The sequence below is a fragment of the Tenrec ecaudatus genome, chromosome 16 (genome assembly GCF_050624435.1).
Source record: "Tenrec ecaudatus isolate mTenEca1 chromosome 16, mTenEca1.hap1, whole genome shotgun sequence".
In the NCBI taxonomy this organism is placed as follows: Eukaryota; Metazoa; Chordata; class Mammalia; order Afrosoricida; family Tenrecidae; genus Tenrec; species Tenrec ecaudatus.
The window spans coordinates 5,895,307-5,915,071 of NC_134545.1; the positions used below are offsets into that span (position 1 = coordinate 5,895,307).

A 19,765-nucleotide genomic window follows, 5' to 3' on the forward strand; every position below is an offset into this window, starting at 1 on the left:
TTTAAAATCATTTTATTGGGGGCTCGTAAAACTCTTTATCACAATCCATAGATCCAACCAGGTGTCAAGCACATTTGTACATTTGTTGCCACCATCATTTTCAAAACATTTTCTTTCCACTTGAGCCCTGGGTATCAGCTCCTCATCTTTTCCCCTTCCTCCCTCATGAACCCTTGATAATTTATAGATTATTATTTTTTCATATCTTACACTTACAAATGTCTCCCTTCAACCACTTTTCTGTTGTCCATCCCCCTGGGAGGGGGTTATAGGTAGGTCATTGTGATCGGTTCCCCCTACCTGCCCCCACCTTCTTCTTCCCCTCCTGGTATGGCTACTCTCAATATTGGTCCTGATGGGTTATCTGTCCCGGATTTCCTGTGTTTTCAGCTCTTGTCTGCATTCATGTACATGCTCTGGTCTAGCCAGAATTGTAAGGTAGAATTGGGGTCATGATAGTGGGGGGTTGGAAGCATTAAAGAACTAGAGGAAAGTTGTATGTTTCATCATTGCTATATTGTACCAAATAGCTCGTCTCCTCCCCATATCCCTTCTGTAAGGGGATGTCCAATTGGCTACTGATGGGTTTTGGATCTCTACTCTACACTCCCCCTTATTCACAATATGATTTTTGGCTCTGGGTCTTTGATGTTTGATACCCGATCCTATCCATGCCTTGTGATCACACAGGCTGGTGTGTTTTTTCCATGTGGGCTTCATTGGGCAACACTTCTGTTGAACCTGGGGTTGCTGTGAGCTGGCATTGACTCAGCTGCAACTAACAACTGTGTACGCGCATGTGTGTGTGAGAGAGAGAGAGTCAAGCAGATAAAAATATCAAGTCTTACAATGGATGGATGGATGGATGGATGGATGGGTTGTGATAAGAGTTGTACAAGCCCCCAATAAAATGATTTTTTTAAAATCAAATCTTTGGCTATGTAGTCCACCCTCCAGGGGAACAAATAACCAAAATGTGGGTGAACGGAGACAATGGACAGTGTAAGACATGATGAAACAACAACAATAATATATACTTGATCAAGGATTCACGAGGGTGGGAGGGTGGAGGAGGGAGGGGAAAAAAGAGGAGCTGGTACCAAAGGCTCAAGTAGAAAGAACATGTTTTGGAAATGTTGATGGCAACATATGTACAAGTATACTTAATGCAAGTAAATTATGGATTTTATAAGATTTTCAAGAGCTCCCATAAAATGATTAATTAAAAAAAATAATAATGAAAGTGCTCTAAGTATTTATATCAAACCTCCTTTCACCACTTTAAAAACAAAGGACAAGGGGAATGAGGCAAAGGTCCTTATTTATGAGAAAGCACCAGGTGTCTACTCATACTACAGCCAACGTCAACGAGTAAATCAATGGTTACAGGGAATATGAGATCTTTGTTTTAAACCTTCCAACTATGGGAAAGCTCACAGCAGCACCAAGAATACTCACCCCAAGCTTGCTGAGGCGGGCGCCCCACTGGGCATCGGTACAGAGCTCACGGAACTTCAGTTCCACTTCTCTCTGCTGGTAGAGTCCGGCCAGCTCCGAACCCACCTGAGCGATCGCCTGAAAACAGGAAAACAAATGCAACTGGGAGGAGTGAAAGCCAACAACAAAAACACCACCTTTGTTCGTGCGAGAAGCATGGGGGACTTTGCTGCCTGCACACCCATTCCTTTTTATACAACCCTTCGGGAAGCCAGCTTTTCTCATGACGCCCTAAGGACAACCCGGCTCGCCTTCACTAGAAGCAGCCCAGGTTAAATTATCCCACAGGCCACAAAAACTCTCACAAGAAGCAACATGTTTTTAGGGACCACACTCAAAAGGAGCTTTTCCTACAGAATCCCTTTAACTTGTCCTATAGGAACACAAAACAAAAACCGAGCTCGTGGGCCCAGGATCTCAAACACGAGTACATAAAGCAGGCTTTGTAGCCATGTGCAGATTTTGAAAGCCACACACCTCAGTCCTTCTTTGGTGTGAGCAGAGCTAATGGCAAGCACACAGTCACCAGAATGGAACTAACAAGGACCAAGCGGCAGAACTCATGGGAGTTAGCAAAGCCTTTTCTCCTGATCCTTGAAGACCTAGCTAGTGAAGCCGACTGCATTCCTTGCCCTACATCTTTCCTATTTTGTGCTCAAGAGCCGAAGCATGCTTCTTTCGGTCATACCAAAATTTTGTCGTAATTCTGCCATGCTTTGTCTGTGAGCTTCCAGAGGTGTTCAAACACTTCTTTCTGGGGTAGGAGGGTGCAGTAGCCCAATGCCAAGTCCAGGTCCACCAGGCGACAGTTGAATACCTGCAGGAGCAAAGCAGCAAAGTAAGCTAGTTCTTCACAGTCAAAACAGAGTTAAACACAAAGCACAAACCCCTCAAGTCCATTCCGTCTCACAGTGACCCTCTAGGGCAGAGACTCACAGTGACCCTCTAGGGCAGAGACCTGTTCCATCTTTACAGAAGCAGAACGCCTCATCTTTCACCCACAGAGCAGCTGACTTGTTCAGACCGTTGACCTTGCAGATGGCAGCCCGATGCATAACCAACTCTGCCAACAGGGCTCTTTATAAAACAGAGTCAGGGGTCCACAAGGTATTCAACAGTAAACTCCATTCCAGATCTCTCATGGACCCAAATGTGTTCCTCGGAAATGTATGCTGAAAATCATAAAGTCTTATCCCAGGGCCCGTAATCCCACGTAGGACAGGGCTTTCTTTATGTCAAGGAGACCGGCCCAGTATATACAGTGTGTCGGAAGCCAATCATCGTAGAGACGTAAACAGACCAGAGTAGGCACAGAGAAGAGAGCACCAACAGAGGGGACGACACATACTACATGAAGATCGCCAAGGAAACCGAGGAGCAGGAGCTCAAGGGGCAAGGACCTCCCCGAGTGGACGAGAGAGCGCTCTTTTCGTTAGAGCTGGTGCCCTGAGTTCTGACTTCTAACCCCTGTAGCTGAGAGCAAACAGGTTTCTGTTTATTAAAGCCACCCTGCCGTGTAGCTCCACGAGTGAACAAGTGTCAGCTGAGGTACTGCTTGTACCCCAGGTGTGACTTTTGTCATTTAAAAACCTTTCCATTATGCTCGTGATGCTGTTGAGGATGTAGGCAGAACACCGGCCAACGCACACGCTCCCACAGGCACCAGCAGCAGTGCCGGTCACTTACCTTCTTCAAGGTGTGTGGCCATTCTCATGCTCCTTTTGTGAGTCGTTTCTCCCCAGTGAACACAGACCCCCCCCCGCCCGCCTCGCCCCCAAGCTTCCCACCTAACTTCCAAGTTGCCGTGATCTGTTAACGAGCACACCGCGCACGGCAGACTATCTGCTAGTCACGCTGCTGTTTGGTTGGGAGGTGAGGTCGGGGAGTGTTTGGGGTTCACGATTTGCTGGTGTACCTTGAAGGTTTCTTTTTACCATATGTTGAAGGAAAGATGCTCGAAAAAGTCCCACAGCTCCGAACCCTTACCTTCTTCTCGTCCACATCACTATTTCACCCCCTTCTCTTCACATCTGCTACGCGCCCCTGGTCCTCACGCTCATTGCCTAAGGGCCTGATGTTTTGTATCACTGAGGACTTTTTTAGGCCACCAGAAAACAGCCTCTTCTTTTTCCCACCACCAAATCCACCGGCCAGCCAGGACCTGCACCAGGACATTCAGCCTTCCTTCCTGCCATTACCAACTGTCCACACAAGGCAGCCCCACTCCACCTGCCCACAGAATCCTATCCTCTTTCTTCTTCTCAAGAATTTTGCTCCTGTAAAGCCCCCCATTTCTTCCTCGACAACTTCTCCCCTTCCCTGTGGGTTCAGTAGGGCCACTGGGTGATGCACATGGCTTGTCCTCAACTACAAACAGAATCAATACTTTGAAGTATGGTGCTGATGGAGGATACCGAATAGACCAGGGAATGCCAGAATCCAGAAGGAACAGCTCTGTCTTGGAAGAAGGACAGCCGGAATGCTCCTCAGGATTAAGGCCGGCGAGACCATGTGCACTTTGGACATGTCATCAGGAAGGGTCAGTCCCTGGAGAAAGACCTCATGCTTGGTAAAGCAGAGGGTCAGCAAAAACAGAATAAAGCAAAACAAAAAGTCCAGGCCCTAAAATGCAATGGACACATTGGTTTCAACAAGGGGTTCAACTATAACAGTATTTTGAGCAGTGGTTGTCAACCTTCCCAATGTCACAACTGCAGTTCCTCAGGTGGTGGTGACCCCCCACCCATAAAATTATTTTCATTGCTACTTCATCTCTGTCATTTTGCTACTGTGATGAACCGGGTGACCCCTGAGAAAGGGTCGTTTGACCCCCACAGGGGTTGTGATCCACAGGTTGAGAACCGCTGGTTTTGAGGACGGTCAAGGACAAGGCAGTGGGTCCATTCTGCTCTACAGTCTCTATGAGTCAGCACCCACTCAGTGGCAGTTATCAACACAGCTAGTTGTCTAAACCCCCCGGCAGCACCACAGAAGAAATGCCTGGAAAACTGTTTCCATACAGATTCCGGCCATGTCAACTCTATGGACCTTAATCCAACTTCCTAACACATGTCCAGGCTGCCATGTGTTGGGACTGAACAGCAACAGGCTTGGGTTTGTGGCCTGGTTGGTTTCGTGGGGGTTGATTCACCACTACCGCCGCCTCCCACCTTGACAACCACGTCTCCGCACACCTCCTGCTACTAGCTGCTCTCTGTGCTCCTTCCTTCACAACAACCAACTGCACAAGATCCTTTCCCTCCAGCGTCCCTTGGACGCAGTCCGCAGAGCCCTTCCCTCCCACCACACCCACACTGTGCCTACGAAGCTCATGGACGGATCCTCGGCACACTGGAATCATCAAAGTGTTCTTGATACAGCTGACTGCTTCCTGCGTCCAATGCTCTGCCTTCCACCGCAGGGACACGACTCCCCGGGGTTCTCCTTCCAGCTCACTGGCTCTCGTGCTCACGCTCACGACCTGGCCAGTAAGAACTGTGACCCAAGGGTCGGGGTTCGCAGGCTCTTCCTTCAGTTAGGCCCAACCGTGTACAAAGATTGATCTTTTCATTTGTAACCCACACAAACAGCGACTCCATGGGGGCTCAACTCAGTACCACCCACGGATCCTTTCCACATGGACACCTCGACAGCAGAGACGGTGAGTGAGCCAGCTCACTGTGGATCACTCACTGCCTGAGACCTGGCACCTCCAGACTGGGATTCTGTCTTAATGTTCTCCACCAAGCCCATTTCTCTGCCAGCTGTTCCCCCCCACCCCTAAATAAGAGGGACCATTTGCCACTCAATTATTCAGGCTGAGATCCTAGTGGCTCGTGATATCTATCTATCTATCTATCTATCTATCTATCTATCTATCTATCTATATAGTTTTATTGGCACTGAGCCCATACATCACACCATTCAGTAGTTCAATCATATCAAGACGAGTTATACAATCATTACCACAAACAATTTTAGAACACTGCCTCCCCTCCCCAAACGCATGGTAAACTCACTTTTAAAATGAGTTGTGTAATCACCATCAGTTTTAATGCTCCCTGCCCCCTCATCTTAGATCTTTCCATTTCTTCTTCTTCCATCCCTGCTGTGGGCTGAATTGTGTCATTTCCCCCTCCTCCCCCAAAATATGGGTGGTAAATCTTAGCTCCTGCACCTGTGGTTACAGTACAACTGGGGAGTGGATTTTCTTTATGATGTGAATGAAGACGCATTAGGAGGCCTCGGAGCTGGTTCTGACTCTTGCTAGCCTCACAGGCAGCAGAAGGAAGTCCTGCCTGGCCCTGCACCATGCTCACCTTGCAATCACTCCTAGGTGCTGCCACTGTGTCACCCATCCCTCTGAGGGCCTTCTACTCCTGTTACAGTCTCAGGAGCCCACAGCAGCATCCCACCCTGTCCCAGAGTTGCAGTGAGCCGGCACCCACTCGAAGGCAGTGGGTTTTGTGGTTTGGTCGGGTGCCACAGGGTGCTCCTGTACCAGACAGACAATGAAGGGAACCACTTCTTGGAGCTGATGAACCTAATTTATGAATATCACACCCTTAAAATAAAGCCTGGCATTGTCAGCTCTACCAAGTGACAATGATTCTCATCAACATCATCATCACTGCACACGAGAGAGAAGGGGGACTCCGAGAGGTGAGATCGGCTGCTGGGCGGGGAGTCAGGATTTGAACTGCTGGAAAGCTGGTGCCAAACAGGGCCACAAGAACGGTTCCCACCATACGTTTGCTGGGGAGATTAAATGATCCCCGAGTGTTCAGCAGGTCTGTGCACAAGAGGTGCTCAGTAGATGCTCTCGCTGCCCTCCAGTTCACTCTGACTCACAGAGACCCTACAGGACAGTTTCGAACTGCCCCTGTGGGTTTCCAGGACTGTACCTCTGTCCGTGAGTAAGCAGCCTTTTCTTTCTCCTGCAGAATGGGCGGCGAATTCCAACTGTGTTACCTGGTGGTTAGTGGGTCAGGTGTAGCCCACATTCACTCCTCAATCGATGCTGGTTAATAATGAAAGGCTAAGGCCTTGAGTAAGGAGCCCTGGTGGTGCTGTGGGCTGCTAACTGCAAGGTCTGTAGTTCAAACTCACCAGTCACTCCTCAGGGAAAAGACGAGATTGTCTGCTCCTGTAAAGAGTTATGGCCTCAAAAGCCCTATTAAGCAACACTGATACATTGTACAAGCCACCCAAAAGGATGGTAACCCCCCTAAGGAATGCCCACGAACAACAATGCTCAGCTGCCGTGCGTGCTCAGCAGTCCCTGGGAAAGGGCCTCATGCTTGGTAAAGCAGAGAGCACGAAATGAAAGGAAGGCCCCCAACAAGACAGACTGACAAAGGCTGCAACCGTGGCGCAAACATGAGAACGACTGTGAGGACGGCCCAGGCCTGAGCAGTGGTCCCTTCTGTGGTCACGGGGTCACTGTGAGCTGCGCCGGCTCGACAACACGCTCTTGAAGCGTCTGAACAGACACGAGCGCCGGACTGGATCAGAACGCACAGTGGTCAGGAAGAAGGCAGAGAAAGTTCACCAGGGACAAATACTCACTTTGTTTAAGAGTGTTACAGCATTCCCCCTGATAAATTTAACGGCCCTTTCTTTCAGTTCCAGAACAATGTTCCTTGACTTAACCAACGTGGCTTCTCCAAACAACTTTGGGGAGGAAAAAAAAAACAGAAAGCACATTAAGAAATCTTCAGGTAGGTCCACTCTTGTGTGTCAATCTGCAAGCATCTCATCAATATTAAAGGGACTATTGAGGTTCATGCTATGAAAAAAAAGGGGCTGACATGATGTCTCTCGGGATAGAAGCTGACCGGGAGGGAGCCCAAAGGAGCTGTTATTGATGTCCTGACTGTGATGGTGAGAAGCGGGGTACACAGGGGTACCCATAAAGTGTGGGCACCCTTTATTGGGAAGTTACACCTCAATCAAGCCGCACTAAAAATAAATAGATAAATAGATCAAGGAGTTTTAGAAAGGAAGGCAATCCTCTTGCAGACTAGCTCCCTCGGCAAGTTATCAAAGGTAGTTTGTCTTCTAGAGTTTTGGGTTTGTAATTCAATTGTGCTACTGCTGAGACTACACAGCACAGCATCTCTCGGCCCAATCATTTCTGCACGTACCACTCGAGGGCAATTACGTTCTTTGAGCTGTGCAGACAATCTCACCCTGCTTTTCTTCCTTCTCCCTCATGAACATGAACTCACTGCCCCAAGAAGTCTCTCTCCTGGTTCCAGCTACTGCTGCAGTTCTTCAAAGAGCACCGTGCTCGAGGCAGGCGTTTCTGACTCCACTACTGTCTGGTTTTGTGACGACTCCAAGGGGCCTTACTTGTATTTACGTCGTGAGTAAATAATGCGGTCAACACAGAAAATGATAGTCCTTTGGGCTACAACACCAGCAAACACATCTACTTGACCTCTCTCGGCCTACTAGACACTGCGGTGTACTGGAGGGGCCAGAACTGGGCTGAGACTGCAGCTCCACACTGATGGCCTGAAACCTTCCGTCGGTGACTTGACGCCTCCTCCTTCATACATCACAGCGGGCGGGTGGTTGCACAGATGGGAGAGCGAAAACGTGTGCAAGCACTGTGCACCACATCGGAATCTCCATAGCTGCGCCACACATATTTGGGCAACCCGGCAAGCGGCTGGTTTTCAGCGTTGACGCCCAGCCAGAAAGTCGGACTCTAGCTTCCTGAGGGTGGCAGTTGTTTCATTATTTGTCTCCCCCCGGGAGCCCAAGTATTGGTTCCCGCAACTATACCTTCTCACTCAGGCTGTCGTCCATGAAGTTGGACATCATGTGCTGAAGGCACGTGCCAAACGAACTGGTGACAAATCGGAGCGCCAGCTCCCACTGGCTGGATTCCTGAAGGTTCTGAAGCAGGGCGGAGATGGAGCTGATAACTGGCAACACTAGGCAGTCTCCTGCGAGGGGATAAACGTATCCTGAGTAAAAGTACTTTAATAGTGAGAGTTTTCTGTTTAAACAAAGACAGATGGTACAGATGGGACATGTCCTTAGGGATGGTGTACTTCAGTGCTGGTAATTGTTGAAAAGAGAGCTGGTGGCAGAGGTGATGTGAGGCTTCATTTAAATCACAAAGTAGGTCTGTAGGGGAACAATAGGAGCCCTGGTAGCAAAGAGGGCTGGCTACCTATTGGGCTGCTAACGGCAAGGATGGCAGTTCGAAACCACCAGCCACTTGCTCTGAAGGCAAATGAAGAGGTTTTCTATTCCTGTGACAATTTTGTCTCAGAAACCATGCAGTACTAGAGTAGGTCGCTGTGAGTCAGAATCCATTGGATGGCGCTGAGTGTGGTTCTGTTTTATATGGGGAACAGTAGAGCCAGGGAGGCACCCACTCCTTAGACTGCTCCACCAGGGACTCCAAGGGGCAACAGCATTTACCCGAGGGCAAAACACAGAAGGGTGAGGCGTGGAGGAGGGACAGAGAGAGGAAGCATGGAGAGCAAGAGGGATCGGTGACGGTACATTGTGGGGACAATTAAAGAGATGTCACAAAATGTGTATGAACTGTTGAATGTCAAAGCGAGCGGCCACTCTGTCAACCTTCGCCCAATTCACAAGATAAGGTTGACAAACAGATCACAAAATTAGACCACTAGGTAATGCGATCTTTTCAGTGCTGGTGCCCATTTGAATCGAGTCTATGTCGGCCTGGAATTGGCTCTGAACCCCTGAGTGCAGCCCAGGGCTGCTCCAGACCTGTGATCTTATGGAAGCAGGGGCCTCGGAGTTGGTTTGAACTGCCAAATTCTGGGTAGCACTTGAGAACCTAACCATTTGTACCAACAAGGGACTCCATGGCGTCCAGGGATGAAGGCCATTGCTCCGTTACAACAGCCCCAACTCAGGTACAGGATCGTGGAGGAGTAAGTAACATCCATAGGCCAAATAGTCCAATCTTCTGACCCGCTGGAGCAGTGGTTCTCAACCTGTGGGTCGCGACCCCTTTGGGAGAGGCGAAAGACCTTTTCAGAGGGGCCGCCCGATTCATCACAGTAGCAAAGTGACCATGATGAAGTAGCAACGAAAATAATGTTATGGTTGCAGGGGGGTGTGTCACCACAGCAGGAGGAACTGTACTGAGGATGGCGGCGTCAGGAAGGTGGAGAACCACTTTGGTCTGGAGGAAACGACAAGGCCCGGACGATGACGATAAGGACGCGAAGTCAGGGTTGGTCAGTGGGATTCCAGGGAATTTCTGTATTTACAGAGTCTGAACACGGTGTCCTCCAGGTTTCAAGATGCCTACCTTGATTTGCCGAGCAGTATGGCAAACTGGCGGAATCCAAGGGATGTCGCGCACTGTCTACGAGAGAGAATGACAAACCGTGTGACATTAAGTAAACTGCCTCTCAGCAGGCACCTATGGGCCGAGCTAGATAAACACTGACACAGAGGCTGCCACAGGGGGCTCCCAAGTAGCTTGCATTGTGAGGGTGACGCCGGATAAGGCCATGTTTTGTTTGGTTGCACATTGGGTCACCAAGAGTCGCCATTGACTCCCCAGCAGTTAGCCACATTGAAACATTGTGCTATTATCAAATAATGTTCTCATGCAAACAGCTACTTCAAAAGAAAAAGAGTAAAAATGCTCCTTTCAGCTGCGGGCATTAGTCATTTGCAGCACCCAGGGATCCCCGCAAGAAAAAAATCGATTTACAAAAAAAATCAAAAGCATGGGAGATTTCCAAAAGCCAATGTATCCATGTAGCAGCATCTAGTTAAGGAGACAGAGTCTGTCCAGAGTCCCAGAAGCCCCTGTGGCCCCTTCTGGTCCTTACCTATGACCTATCTCCAAAGGCACCGGACCCAGCCTTTTACCAGTAAGGCATACTCTAGGCTGTTTTGAACTTTATGCAAATGGCATTAGCTAGTGTTCATTCTTTTTTTTTAAATCATTTTATTGGGGGCCTTGTACAATTCTTATCACAATCCATACATACATCCATTGTGTCAAGAACATATGTACATTTGTTGCCATCATTCTCAAAACATTTGCCTTCTACTTGAGCCCTTAATATCGACTGCTCATTTTCCACTTCCCTCCCCACTCCCTCCTACCTCATGAACCCTTCATCATTCATAAATTATTATTTTGTCATATATTACACTGTCCGAAGTCTCCCCCCACGCCTCTTTTCCTGCTGTCCATCCCCCAGGGAGAAGGCTACACATAGATTCTTTTTTTTTTTTTTTTACACATACATTCTTGTAATCGGTTCCCCCTTTCTACTCCTCATTCTCTCCACCATCCAGGCATCGGCACTCTCAGCACTGGTCCTGAAGGAGTCATCTGTCCTGGATTCCCTGTGTTTCCAGTTGCTATCTGTACCTATGTACATCCTCTGGTCTAGCCAGATTTGTAAGGTAGAATTGGGATCATGATAATGGGGGGGAGGAAGCCTTTAAGAACTAGAGGAAATTTATATGTTTCATCGTTGATACCCTGCACCCTGACTGGCTCATCTCCTCCCCACAACCCTTCAGTAAGGGTGTCCGGTTGGCTACCAATGGGCTTTGAGTCTCCACTCTGCACTCACCCACATTTACAATGATATGATTTTTTTTGTTCCTTGATGCTTGATACCTAATCCCTTCAACAGCTCGTGGTCACACAGGTTGGTGTGTTTCTTCCATGTGGGGTTTGTTGCTTCTGAACTATATGGCCACTTGTTTATCTTAGAGCCTTTAAGACCCCAGACGCTTTATCTTTTGATAGCCGGGCACCATCAGCTTTCTTCACATTTGCTATGCACATGTTTGTCTTCATTAAACGTATCAGGGAGGTGGGCACCCATTGATATTTTTAGTTCTTTGATGTCTGATAACTGGTCCCTTATATACCTTGTGGTCACACAGGCTGGTGCGCTTCTTCCATATGGGCTTTGATGCTTCTCAGCTAGATAGCTACTTGTTTATCTTCAAGCCTTTAACACCCCAGACACTATCTCTTTTGATAGCCAGGCACCGTCAGCTTTCTTCACCACATTTGCTTACGCACACATTTTTCTTCAGCAATCGTGTCGGGAAGGTGTGCAACCTGGAATGCCAATTTAATAGAACAAAGTGTTCTTGCATTGTGTGAGTGCTTGAGTGGACGCCCACTGTCCACCTGCTGTCTTACTGCTGGTGCTCATTCTTTTGCATCCGAGTTATTTTGGCCGGCATTAGGCCTGCTAGGCTCATCCATGTATGATTATGTGCAGCTCTAGCTCCCAGGTTCTACATTTCAAACGCCCGTACTACAGACAGACAAAATAGTAACCCAAAGGGCACTGACCAGTCAGGGGCACAAGGGAGGAAATCAGCTCATAAATGACAGGGAGCACCATCTGCTGCTCAAGGACAATGCCATCTTCGCTGAAAAAGTCACTGTAAGACCACTCTTCGTAAGGATCTTTGTGTGTTCCAAACGACGTCTAAAAACCAAAGCAGACAAGAAAAACATTGGTAAAGGCGGCACCAACCGGGGCCCACCTTCACCAAGCTGAACAAGAACCCGATGGATCCATGCTGAATGCAGTACAGAGGCACAGTGGCACAGGGGTTATGCTGGGTTACTAACTGCAAGGTTGGTGTTTGGATCTACCAGTTACTTGCTACAGGGGCGTAAAATGTGGCAGTCAGCTTCGGTGAAGATTACCGTTCCAATCTGTCCTACAGAACTGGAGTTGAGCCTGAAATGCAGGTGTTTGACTCTGGAGCATCACCACCAACCTACTTGCTCCGGGTCAAGGGAAGAAAGGGATGTTTTTATTTAGAAGGCACACCAGTGAGGAGGCCACACGAGTGCAAAACAGACTGTGGCTGTGCTGGATAGCGGGAGAATAGATATCTTTGGCTTTGGAATTTACACTTTGGGGAGACATGTCTAGATGTTTTACATTCACTCGGGTTTCGAGGTAACCTCGTGAAATAACTGTTGACCACGACAAGCCAAGAGAACACTGAAGTTCGTCAAGTCTCGGGCCAGTCTCAGGATGTTTTTGTTGACTGACTAGATAGCAGGGCCTCACTTTTTCTCACCAACAACAGGTAACTAGGAGAAGGCTCTTAGTATTATCTGACCTTGTAAGTGACAACTGCCTCCAACCTGTGTGCTTTTGAGCAACCCAGGGAGTGATAAAAATGCCGTAGAGACCACATTCGGTAAAATGCCTCAGGCTAACTGCATTTTTTATATCAATCACTTTATTGGGGGGGGGTGTTCTTACAAATCTTTTTTTAAAATCTTTTTATTGGGGCTCATAAGGCTCTTATCACAATCTGTACATACATCAATTGAGCAAAGCACCCTTATACATTCGTTGCACTCGTCATTCTCATAATTCACCTTCCACTTGGGTTCCTGGAATCAGCTCGGTTTCCCTTTTTTTCCCCCGTCCCCCTCCCTCCCCGATCCCACCCCTGGTCCCTTGATAGTTTATAAATAATTATTATGTCTTATCTTACACTCCCCGGCATCTCCCCTCACCCGCCTCCCCATTGCCCATCTCCCAGAGAGGAGGTTACACATAGATCTCCGAGATCTGTTCTCCCTTTCTACACCCCATTCCCTCCTGGTGTCGCCACTCCCACCACTGGTGTTGAGGGGTTCGTCTGTCCTAGATTCCCTGTGTTTCCAGATCCCTACTGCACCGCTGTGCATCCTCTGGTGTAACCAGGTCCGCAAGGTAGAATTGGGGTCATGATGATTGGGAGGGGAGGAAGCATTCAGGAACTAGAGGAAGGTTTTTAGTTTCATTGTTGCTACACAGAACCCTCAGTGACTCATCTCCCCACTACCCCTCTGGAAGGGATATCCAGCTGTCTACAGGGCTCTTACAAATCTTATAACAATCCATCATCCAATGGTATAAAGCACACTTGTACACATGTTGCCGTCATCATTCTCAAGACAATTTCTTTCTACTTGAGCCCTTGGTATCAGCCGCTCTTCTTTCCCCACCCTCGTGACTGACTGCATTGTCTAAGGGGATTTTTCTAACTCTGTGAAGTAAAAGAACTTGGGTTGCAAGCTGATGGCAACTGGCTGCAAGATTATCACAGCCCGAGTTACGTGATTACCGTCTGGGAAGCAGACTGGCTGCGTGAGGGCAACCAGAACAGAGATGGGGGGAAGGGTGCGGGGCCGGGCTCCGTCTGTTGTACGCGGGGCTGTGCGGAGTTGGAAGGGACGCTCCCACAACTAACAACCGGGTCACAGGTCAGGGCAGGAAGCCATTGCCGGAGGCTCAAGGTTGCACGAGAGAGTGCCTCTTGGCCATCATCCCTTTTCTAGACTGGAGTCAGAAATGACCCAAGCAGCAGCTTCAGGATCTCCCAAGACTTTGCCAGTAATTTTTAACTGGTGCCTAACGGGGTGGAGGAAAAGAAATCCCAGGGCGGCTTACTTTTGTAAGGATCCCACAGTCATCCATTTGGCACTGCCTGGAAAGTTCTACAGCTGTTAGCGTATATTTACAAAGTTCCAAGGCATCTAGTAAAAAATCTGAAAAAGAAATTAAATGCATTATGCTAACGTCACATAGATGCTGCTCACAAACTGTCCTATTTCACATCCTGAGAAAAGCCAAAAAGTAGACAGAAAGGTTTCTCAACACCTTTGACTGCTGTTCAGTCATTTCCTTCAGCTTAGCTTGAGAGGAAAATCAGATCTGAGGCAGCAAGGGAAGTCACCAGGCGATGAAGAGTGAGGCCCTGGGAAAGGACGTCACGCTGGGTCAAGGAGAGGGCCAGCAAACAGGAGGAAGCCCCGCTACAGAGGCACAGGGCCGGGCGGTGCTTCTTTCTGTTCTTTCTGGGGTCACTATGCGTCAGAGCCAGTTTGAGGGCACTTAAGAACAACGACAGCATGAACGTAAAAGCAGTTACCACCCAGCGGGGACAAGATCATTTCCCCAAAGAGCATCTTTCATAAAGGGGAGAGACAGGTGACCCTCAGTATTTGGAGTGGGAGAATGGTGGCAGGACACCCCCAGGTGCTGAAATCCACGGACGCTCCAGTCTTTGATATGAAAGGGTATAGAATTTACATAACCTGTGTACATCCTTCCTTGTACTTCAATCGCCTCTCGATGACTCAGAATCCCTGATACAAAGGCGACGCCCTCCGAGCCTTTGGCAGACTGCCATGACCACCAAGCTTCTTTTCAGGTGCCATGTTCTCATCCCCCCTCCGCCCCCTAAACACTCCCACTCGTGGAACCTGCAGATTCGGAGGCCTGACTGGATGGCCTGCTCTGCCGTTACCTGTTCAACTGCACAGAGGCTGGGATGAAATGCACAATTTAAAACTCGGCAGGAGAAAGCTGGTCACCTGGGCTGCAGATGGTGGCGGCTTGGCAGGCTAACATGTGGATCTCTGAAGGAAGATTCATTCCCTCGGGGACCACCATTGGGACGTCGTTCGCCAACATGTGACAAAGCTTCTGAACAGTCAAAAAGAGCAACTTCCCAGAGCTGGCGTTACAGTGGTACTTAAAGGCATCTCTGTGGAGGAAGCAGGTATTAGCAGGATAAAGCTAAAATAACTAATTGTCACTGAGTCCGTTCCAAATCATGGCGTCCCTGGAGGGCAGGGTAGAACTGCCCCTGTGGGGTTCTGAGGCTGTAACTCTGGGAGTAAAGAACCGCTGAGCGTTTTCCTGTGGAGTAGCTGGTGGCCTAACTGCCCAGCACATAACCCACCAGGCTACTCGGGCTCTGTGGCAGTTACATCATCTCCTGTCAACTTGCGAAGGGGTAGAGTCTAGCCTGTCAATCAGGCTGCAGCTTGATGACCTCATTTGGAGGCGGGACGCACAGAGACACTCTCTGCTTGTCTTCCTTCTGACAAGCCACATGGAGACCCCTGGAGCTAGAGGAGCCACATGGAGACCCACGCCAGCCCTGAGGTGCTCCCATTGCCACTGCACCCACAAGACTTTCCACCCACTGGCCTGGGATCTTCCTGCATTCTGCAGCATTGCATGTATCGCGTGAGTCTGAAGAAGAATTTATAAACTGGTATTGGACATATGGGTTAATATTGGACTTACGGACTTGATCGGGGATGTTTTCTTTTTTGGTGGGGGGGATGTTTTCTTTTGTTTAAAATGTTTTAGTAGGGGCTCATACAACTCTTATCACAATCCATACATACATCAATTGTGTAAAGCACACCTGTACATTCATTGCCCTCATCATTCTCAAAGCATTTGCTCTCCACTTAAGCCCTTGGCATCAGGTCCTCTTTTTCCCCTCCCTCCCCGTTCCCCCACCCTCATGAGCCCTTGGGATGTTTTCTTAACATACATTTACTCTTTGATATAAATCACTCTGTTATACACACACAATTGTCCCTGGGTTTGTTTCTCTTGTCAACACAGGCTCCTTGTAGTGAGAAGAGGCAAACACAGTTGCCTTTTTGGATCACCATGTATTCTACATCATCACCACCATCCCATGAGATGTCTGGAAGATGCTGCCGCCATGGCATAGAGCACTGGCTTCTTACTGGACACATGGGGTACCATGCAGTGTCAAAGGATGCAGGGGCGAAAATTCAAGGATCACCGCCCTGATTCACTTGTCTGCCTGAAAACATGGCTGCAGCCCTGGCCCTGGTGCCCCTAACTATGATCCTGCTGGGAAATAGGCATTTTCTTTTGTAATCAAGAGCATCCTAGAGACGGGTGGGTCCTAAGCCCAGACCCTTCAGAGGGCGGTCCTACTGAAACAAACAGAACAGCTGACACAGGGAGACAGACACACACAAACACGGAAGTGGACATCCTGTGAGGACCCAGCCATAAGGAAAGGGACACTGAGGGCCCACGAGGACACCAGAACTAGGAAAGAAGCTTGGGGGGAGGAGCTTGGGGGGGAGGAGCTGGCAGGGCTGAGACAGTGATTTACACTTCTAGCCCTAGAAGTGCCTGCTAGCGATGTGTCTGTTAGGACCGTGCCAAGACAACAATTGGCTCTGCCCTATCTGGGACATGCCAGCTCCTTGGCTACTTTCTGGTGCAGATGCTGAAAACAGGCTCTTAGGACAAGATGCCAACAGTCATTTCAGTGACAATGAATGCCTTCGCTGTGCCGCTCAGGGACAACCTGAGACACCAACCTGCATTTCTTTAGCGCGGTCTGGACTTGGCCATTGTTGAGGGCCCTCAGGGTCAGCTCAGCCTCCAGTTCTTGTTCAGACACTTGCAGCGCCAGTGCCTGCCTGGACAGCTTTGAATCTGGCCGCTGGCTCTGTGTCCCCGCTGCGGTGGGCCCAGGGGGCCTCCTGGGCGGCGGCAGCTGTGGCTGTGCCTGCTTTGCTTGGGCGGCTTCCTGAGCTCGGATGTGTTGCTCTTGGAGATCAGCCACCAGGGAACGGCTGCTGTAGTCTTCGAATCGAAGGAAGGCCCCGAAGTTCTCCTGTAGCCAGCAAGACAAGAGTCACAGGTCTCCTCTGTGGAGCCAATGTGTACAGTCACTGACAAGCTCTCCCTATTATAGGCTCCATCCGAGATCATCCCCCCACCCACCCCCGTAAAAGCAAGAGCCTCAGGCCTGCCTGTACAACTTAGGAGAGTCACTGTAACGATAAAGAGCTTGGAAACTTTTTAAAAAGCCACTTTAGCGCACGTTTTCCCACCTTCCTCACTGCTGACATTGGGCCCAGATGGGCCTGTCTTTAGTGAGGGGCGGGCAGGCCTGGGGCTGCACCCGATCGGGCACTTAATGGCATCAAGCCAATTGGCACACTGAGACCACGTTCTTGAGATTACATTTATTTACTTTTACCAGCATGCACATTTTCATACATGCACATTTTCATACATGTGTACTACCTGTTCTCCTTAACATTATGTGATTCCCCTTTGTCCCAGACCCTTCTACAGACTTCATGAATACAAATTTATGAGCTGAATAAGCACAATCGATGGGGGAGCCCTGGTGGAGGCCTCGAGTTGAGGTGCTAACTGAAAGGTCAGCAGTTTGAAGCCATCAGCTGCTCTAAGGAAGAAACATGAAGATTTACACCCTCGGAGATACACAGGGGCATTTTGCCCTGTCCTATGGGGTCACCATGAGTGAGAACCAAAGGTAGCGGGTAGTGGGGAGTCCGTATCTGTAAAATAGTATGAGGTCGAAGCAAGGGTTTCCAGCTAAAAATATGCATACTCTTTTGATGAAGAAGGTCCATCGTGTAGAAACACTACCACACAGAAACAAACATAAGAACTCATGACTGGTATCGACCACCGGAATGCCGGTGGCGAAGAGTCATGCTTGCTCATAGCGCCTTTTCTTTTTTTTTGGAGGTCAAGAATGGATTAATCCATTTTAAGTTATTTCTTTTTTTGGGGGGGGCATTTTAAAAAATCATTTTATTGGGGCTCTTACAATTCTTTTTTTTTTTTACATTTTATTAGAGGCCCATACAACTCTTATCACAATCCATACATATACATACATCAATTGTATAAAGCACATCTGTACATTCTTTGCCCTCATCATTTTCAAAGCATTTGCTCTCCACTTAAGCCCTTTGCATCAGGTCCTCTTTTTTTTCCCCCCTCCCTCCCTGCTCCCCCTCCCTCCTTAGCCCTTGATAATTTATAGATTGTTATTTGGTCACATAGCGCCTTTTCTATTAGAAGCCACAAAAAAGGTGTGCCTCACATGTCAATATTAAGGATAACTCGTTTGTCAGTTTTGTTATATGAATGATTCCCTCTTGAGCCCAAGCCTGGGAAACCTTGGAGTTAAAGTGAATTTCATAAGAGTAGGGGGAAAGGGGGGAGTGGAGGGGGGGAAAGGGGGAACTAATCACAATGATCAACACATAACCACATACACCCCCTCCATGGGGAAGAACAACAGAAACCATGGGGGGAGAAAGTGGTCGGTATGAGATATGAAATAATAATTTATAATCTATCAAGGGGTCACAAGTGGGGGTGAGGGGAAAAGAGGAGCTGATACCAAGGGCTCAATTAGAGAGAAAACGTTTTGGAAATGTTGATGGCAACATATGTACAAGTGCGCTTAATACAATTGAATGATGGATTGTTATAAGATTGGTAAGCGCCCCGCCTAATAAAATGCTTAATCGAAAAAAAGTTAAACCAACAAAAAAAGGAACACTGTAGACAAACAGACCTACAAGGTAAACAAGACCCCCAGGGAGGTATGCCCTCTGTAGAGTCACCAACCACACAAGCCCAAAGGGCGCCATGTGCCCAGCGAAAAGGCTCAGAAGCAGCAGCGGGCAGGGCAGAATGACAAGTAGAAAGAGAAAGCCCAGGGAGGAACTGGGAAGAATGAGTTGCATTGTGGGGGATTGCAACCAATGCCCGGAATCCAATGTGTATGGCTGCGGGGCTGAAAGACCCATTTGCTCCGCAAACTTTGGCCCAAATCAAGATAAAAGGGGTGCGGGTGTGTGTGTGGGGGGGGGAGTGTATTAGAAGGCCTAATGGCACAAGGGTTAAGCATTTGGCCGTTAACGGAAAGACGAGCAGTTCAAATCCAACCAGAGGCTGTGTGTGAGAAAGAACTGGCAAGATTACACAAAGCCCAGCACACCCTCTGGGGTGGCAGCTCTACTCCGTCATCTGGGGTTGCGAGGAGGTAAAACCCACTCCGTGCTCCCCACCGAGACCAACACGACGTTTGTGTGACAGACCAGACTGCCGAGAGCTGCATGTAGCTCAACAGCTTTACCTGCAGGCTAGCCACGCTTTTGAACCGGCTCCAGTCTTCTTCACATTCATCCTTCTTCGGCAGATTGTCTGTAAGTAACATGGTTGGGTGGTTGGTTTGACGTTCGGGCTGACATGCAAATGCCCACCTTAGCAGAGCTCTAACAGGCTGCCTCGTGAACCAGACTCGGTGCTCTGATCTGGAGGGTTCAGCAGCCCCGTTCGGACACTGAAATAAGAGAGTGGAAGCGCAGAAGGTGCCATTGTTCTTTCTGAGCAGAAACGGGAGGGTGTGGGCTCACGGGAACTGGCAATCACCCTGAAACACACGATGGATCCCCTCACCCAGCAGAGGCAGACTGGACTGTTGGGTTTTAGCTCAAGACTCGACGGGTTTTCATTCTTGGTCATAACCAACTGAAAGGTGAGGAAAATGGGCCAGGAGAACCAGGCATCCAGTAAATCTGGTTAAAGCATATGAATCAAGGTCGGGTTCAAAGAGATGCTTCTGTTCTTACAGTCGTGAT

At 48.8% G+C, this 19,765-nt stretch overlaps 1 protein-coding gene across 1 annotated transcript in view; it reads right to left on the reverse strand.

Annotated features, from left to right (window-relative positions):
* Positions 1-19,765, reverse strand: part of KNTC1 (kinetochore associated 1) — a 79,940-nt gene that overhangs the window by 27,525 nt on the left and 32,650 nt on the right. The window contains exons 33-42 of the mRNA XM_075533977.1: positions 19,261-19,328; positions 16,667-16,965; positions 14,876-15,048; positions 13,950-14,047; positions 11,837-11,975; positions 9,806-9,862; positions 8,290-8,453; positions 7,066-7,170; positions 2,186-2,314; positions 1,459-1,575 (exon numbers count right to left, since the gene is read on the reverse strand). Of these exons, the coding sequence (XP_075390092.1) occupies positions 1,459-1,575; positions 2,186-2,314; positions 7,066-7,170; positions 8,290-8,453; positions 9,806-9,862; positions 11,837-11,975; positions 13,950-14,047; positions 14,876-15,048; positions 16,667-16,965; positions 19,261-19,328 (1,349 nt within the window). The remainder of the gene's footprint in view (positions 1-1,458; positions 1,576-2,185; positions 2,315-7,065; positions 7,171-8,289; positions 8,454-9,805; positions 9,863-11,836; positions 11,976-13,949; positions 14,048-14,875; positions 15,049-16,666; positions 16,966-19,260; positions 19,329-19,765) is intronic.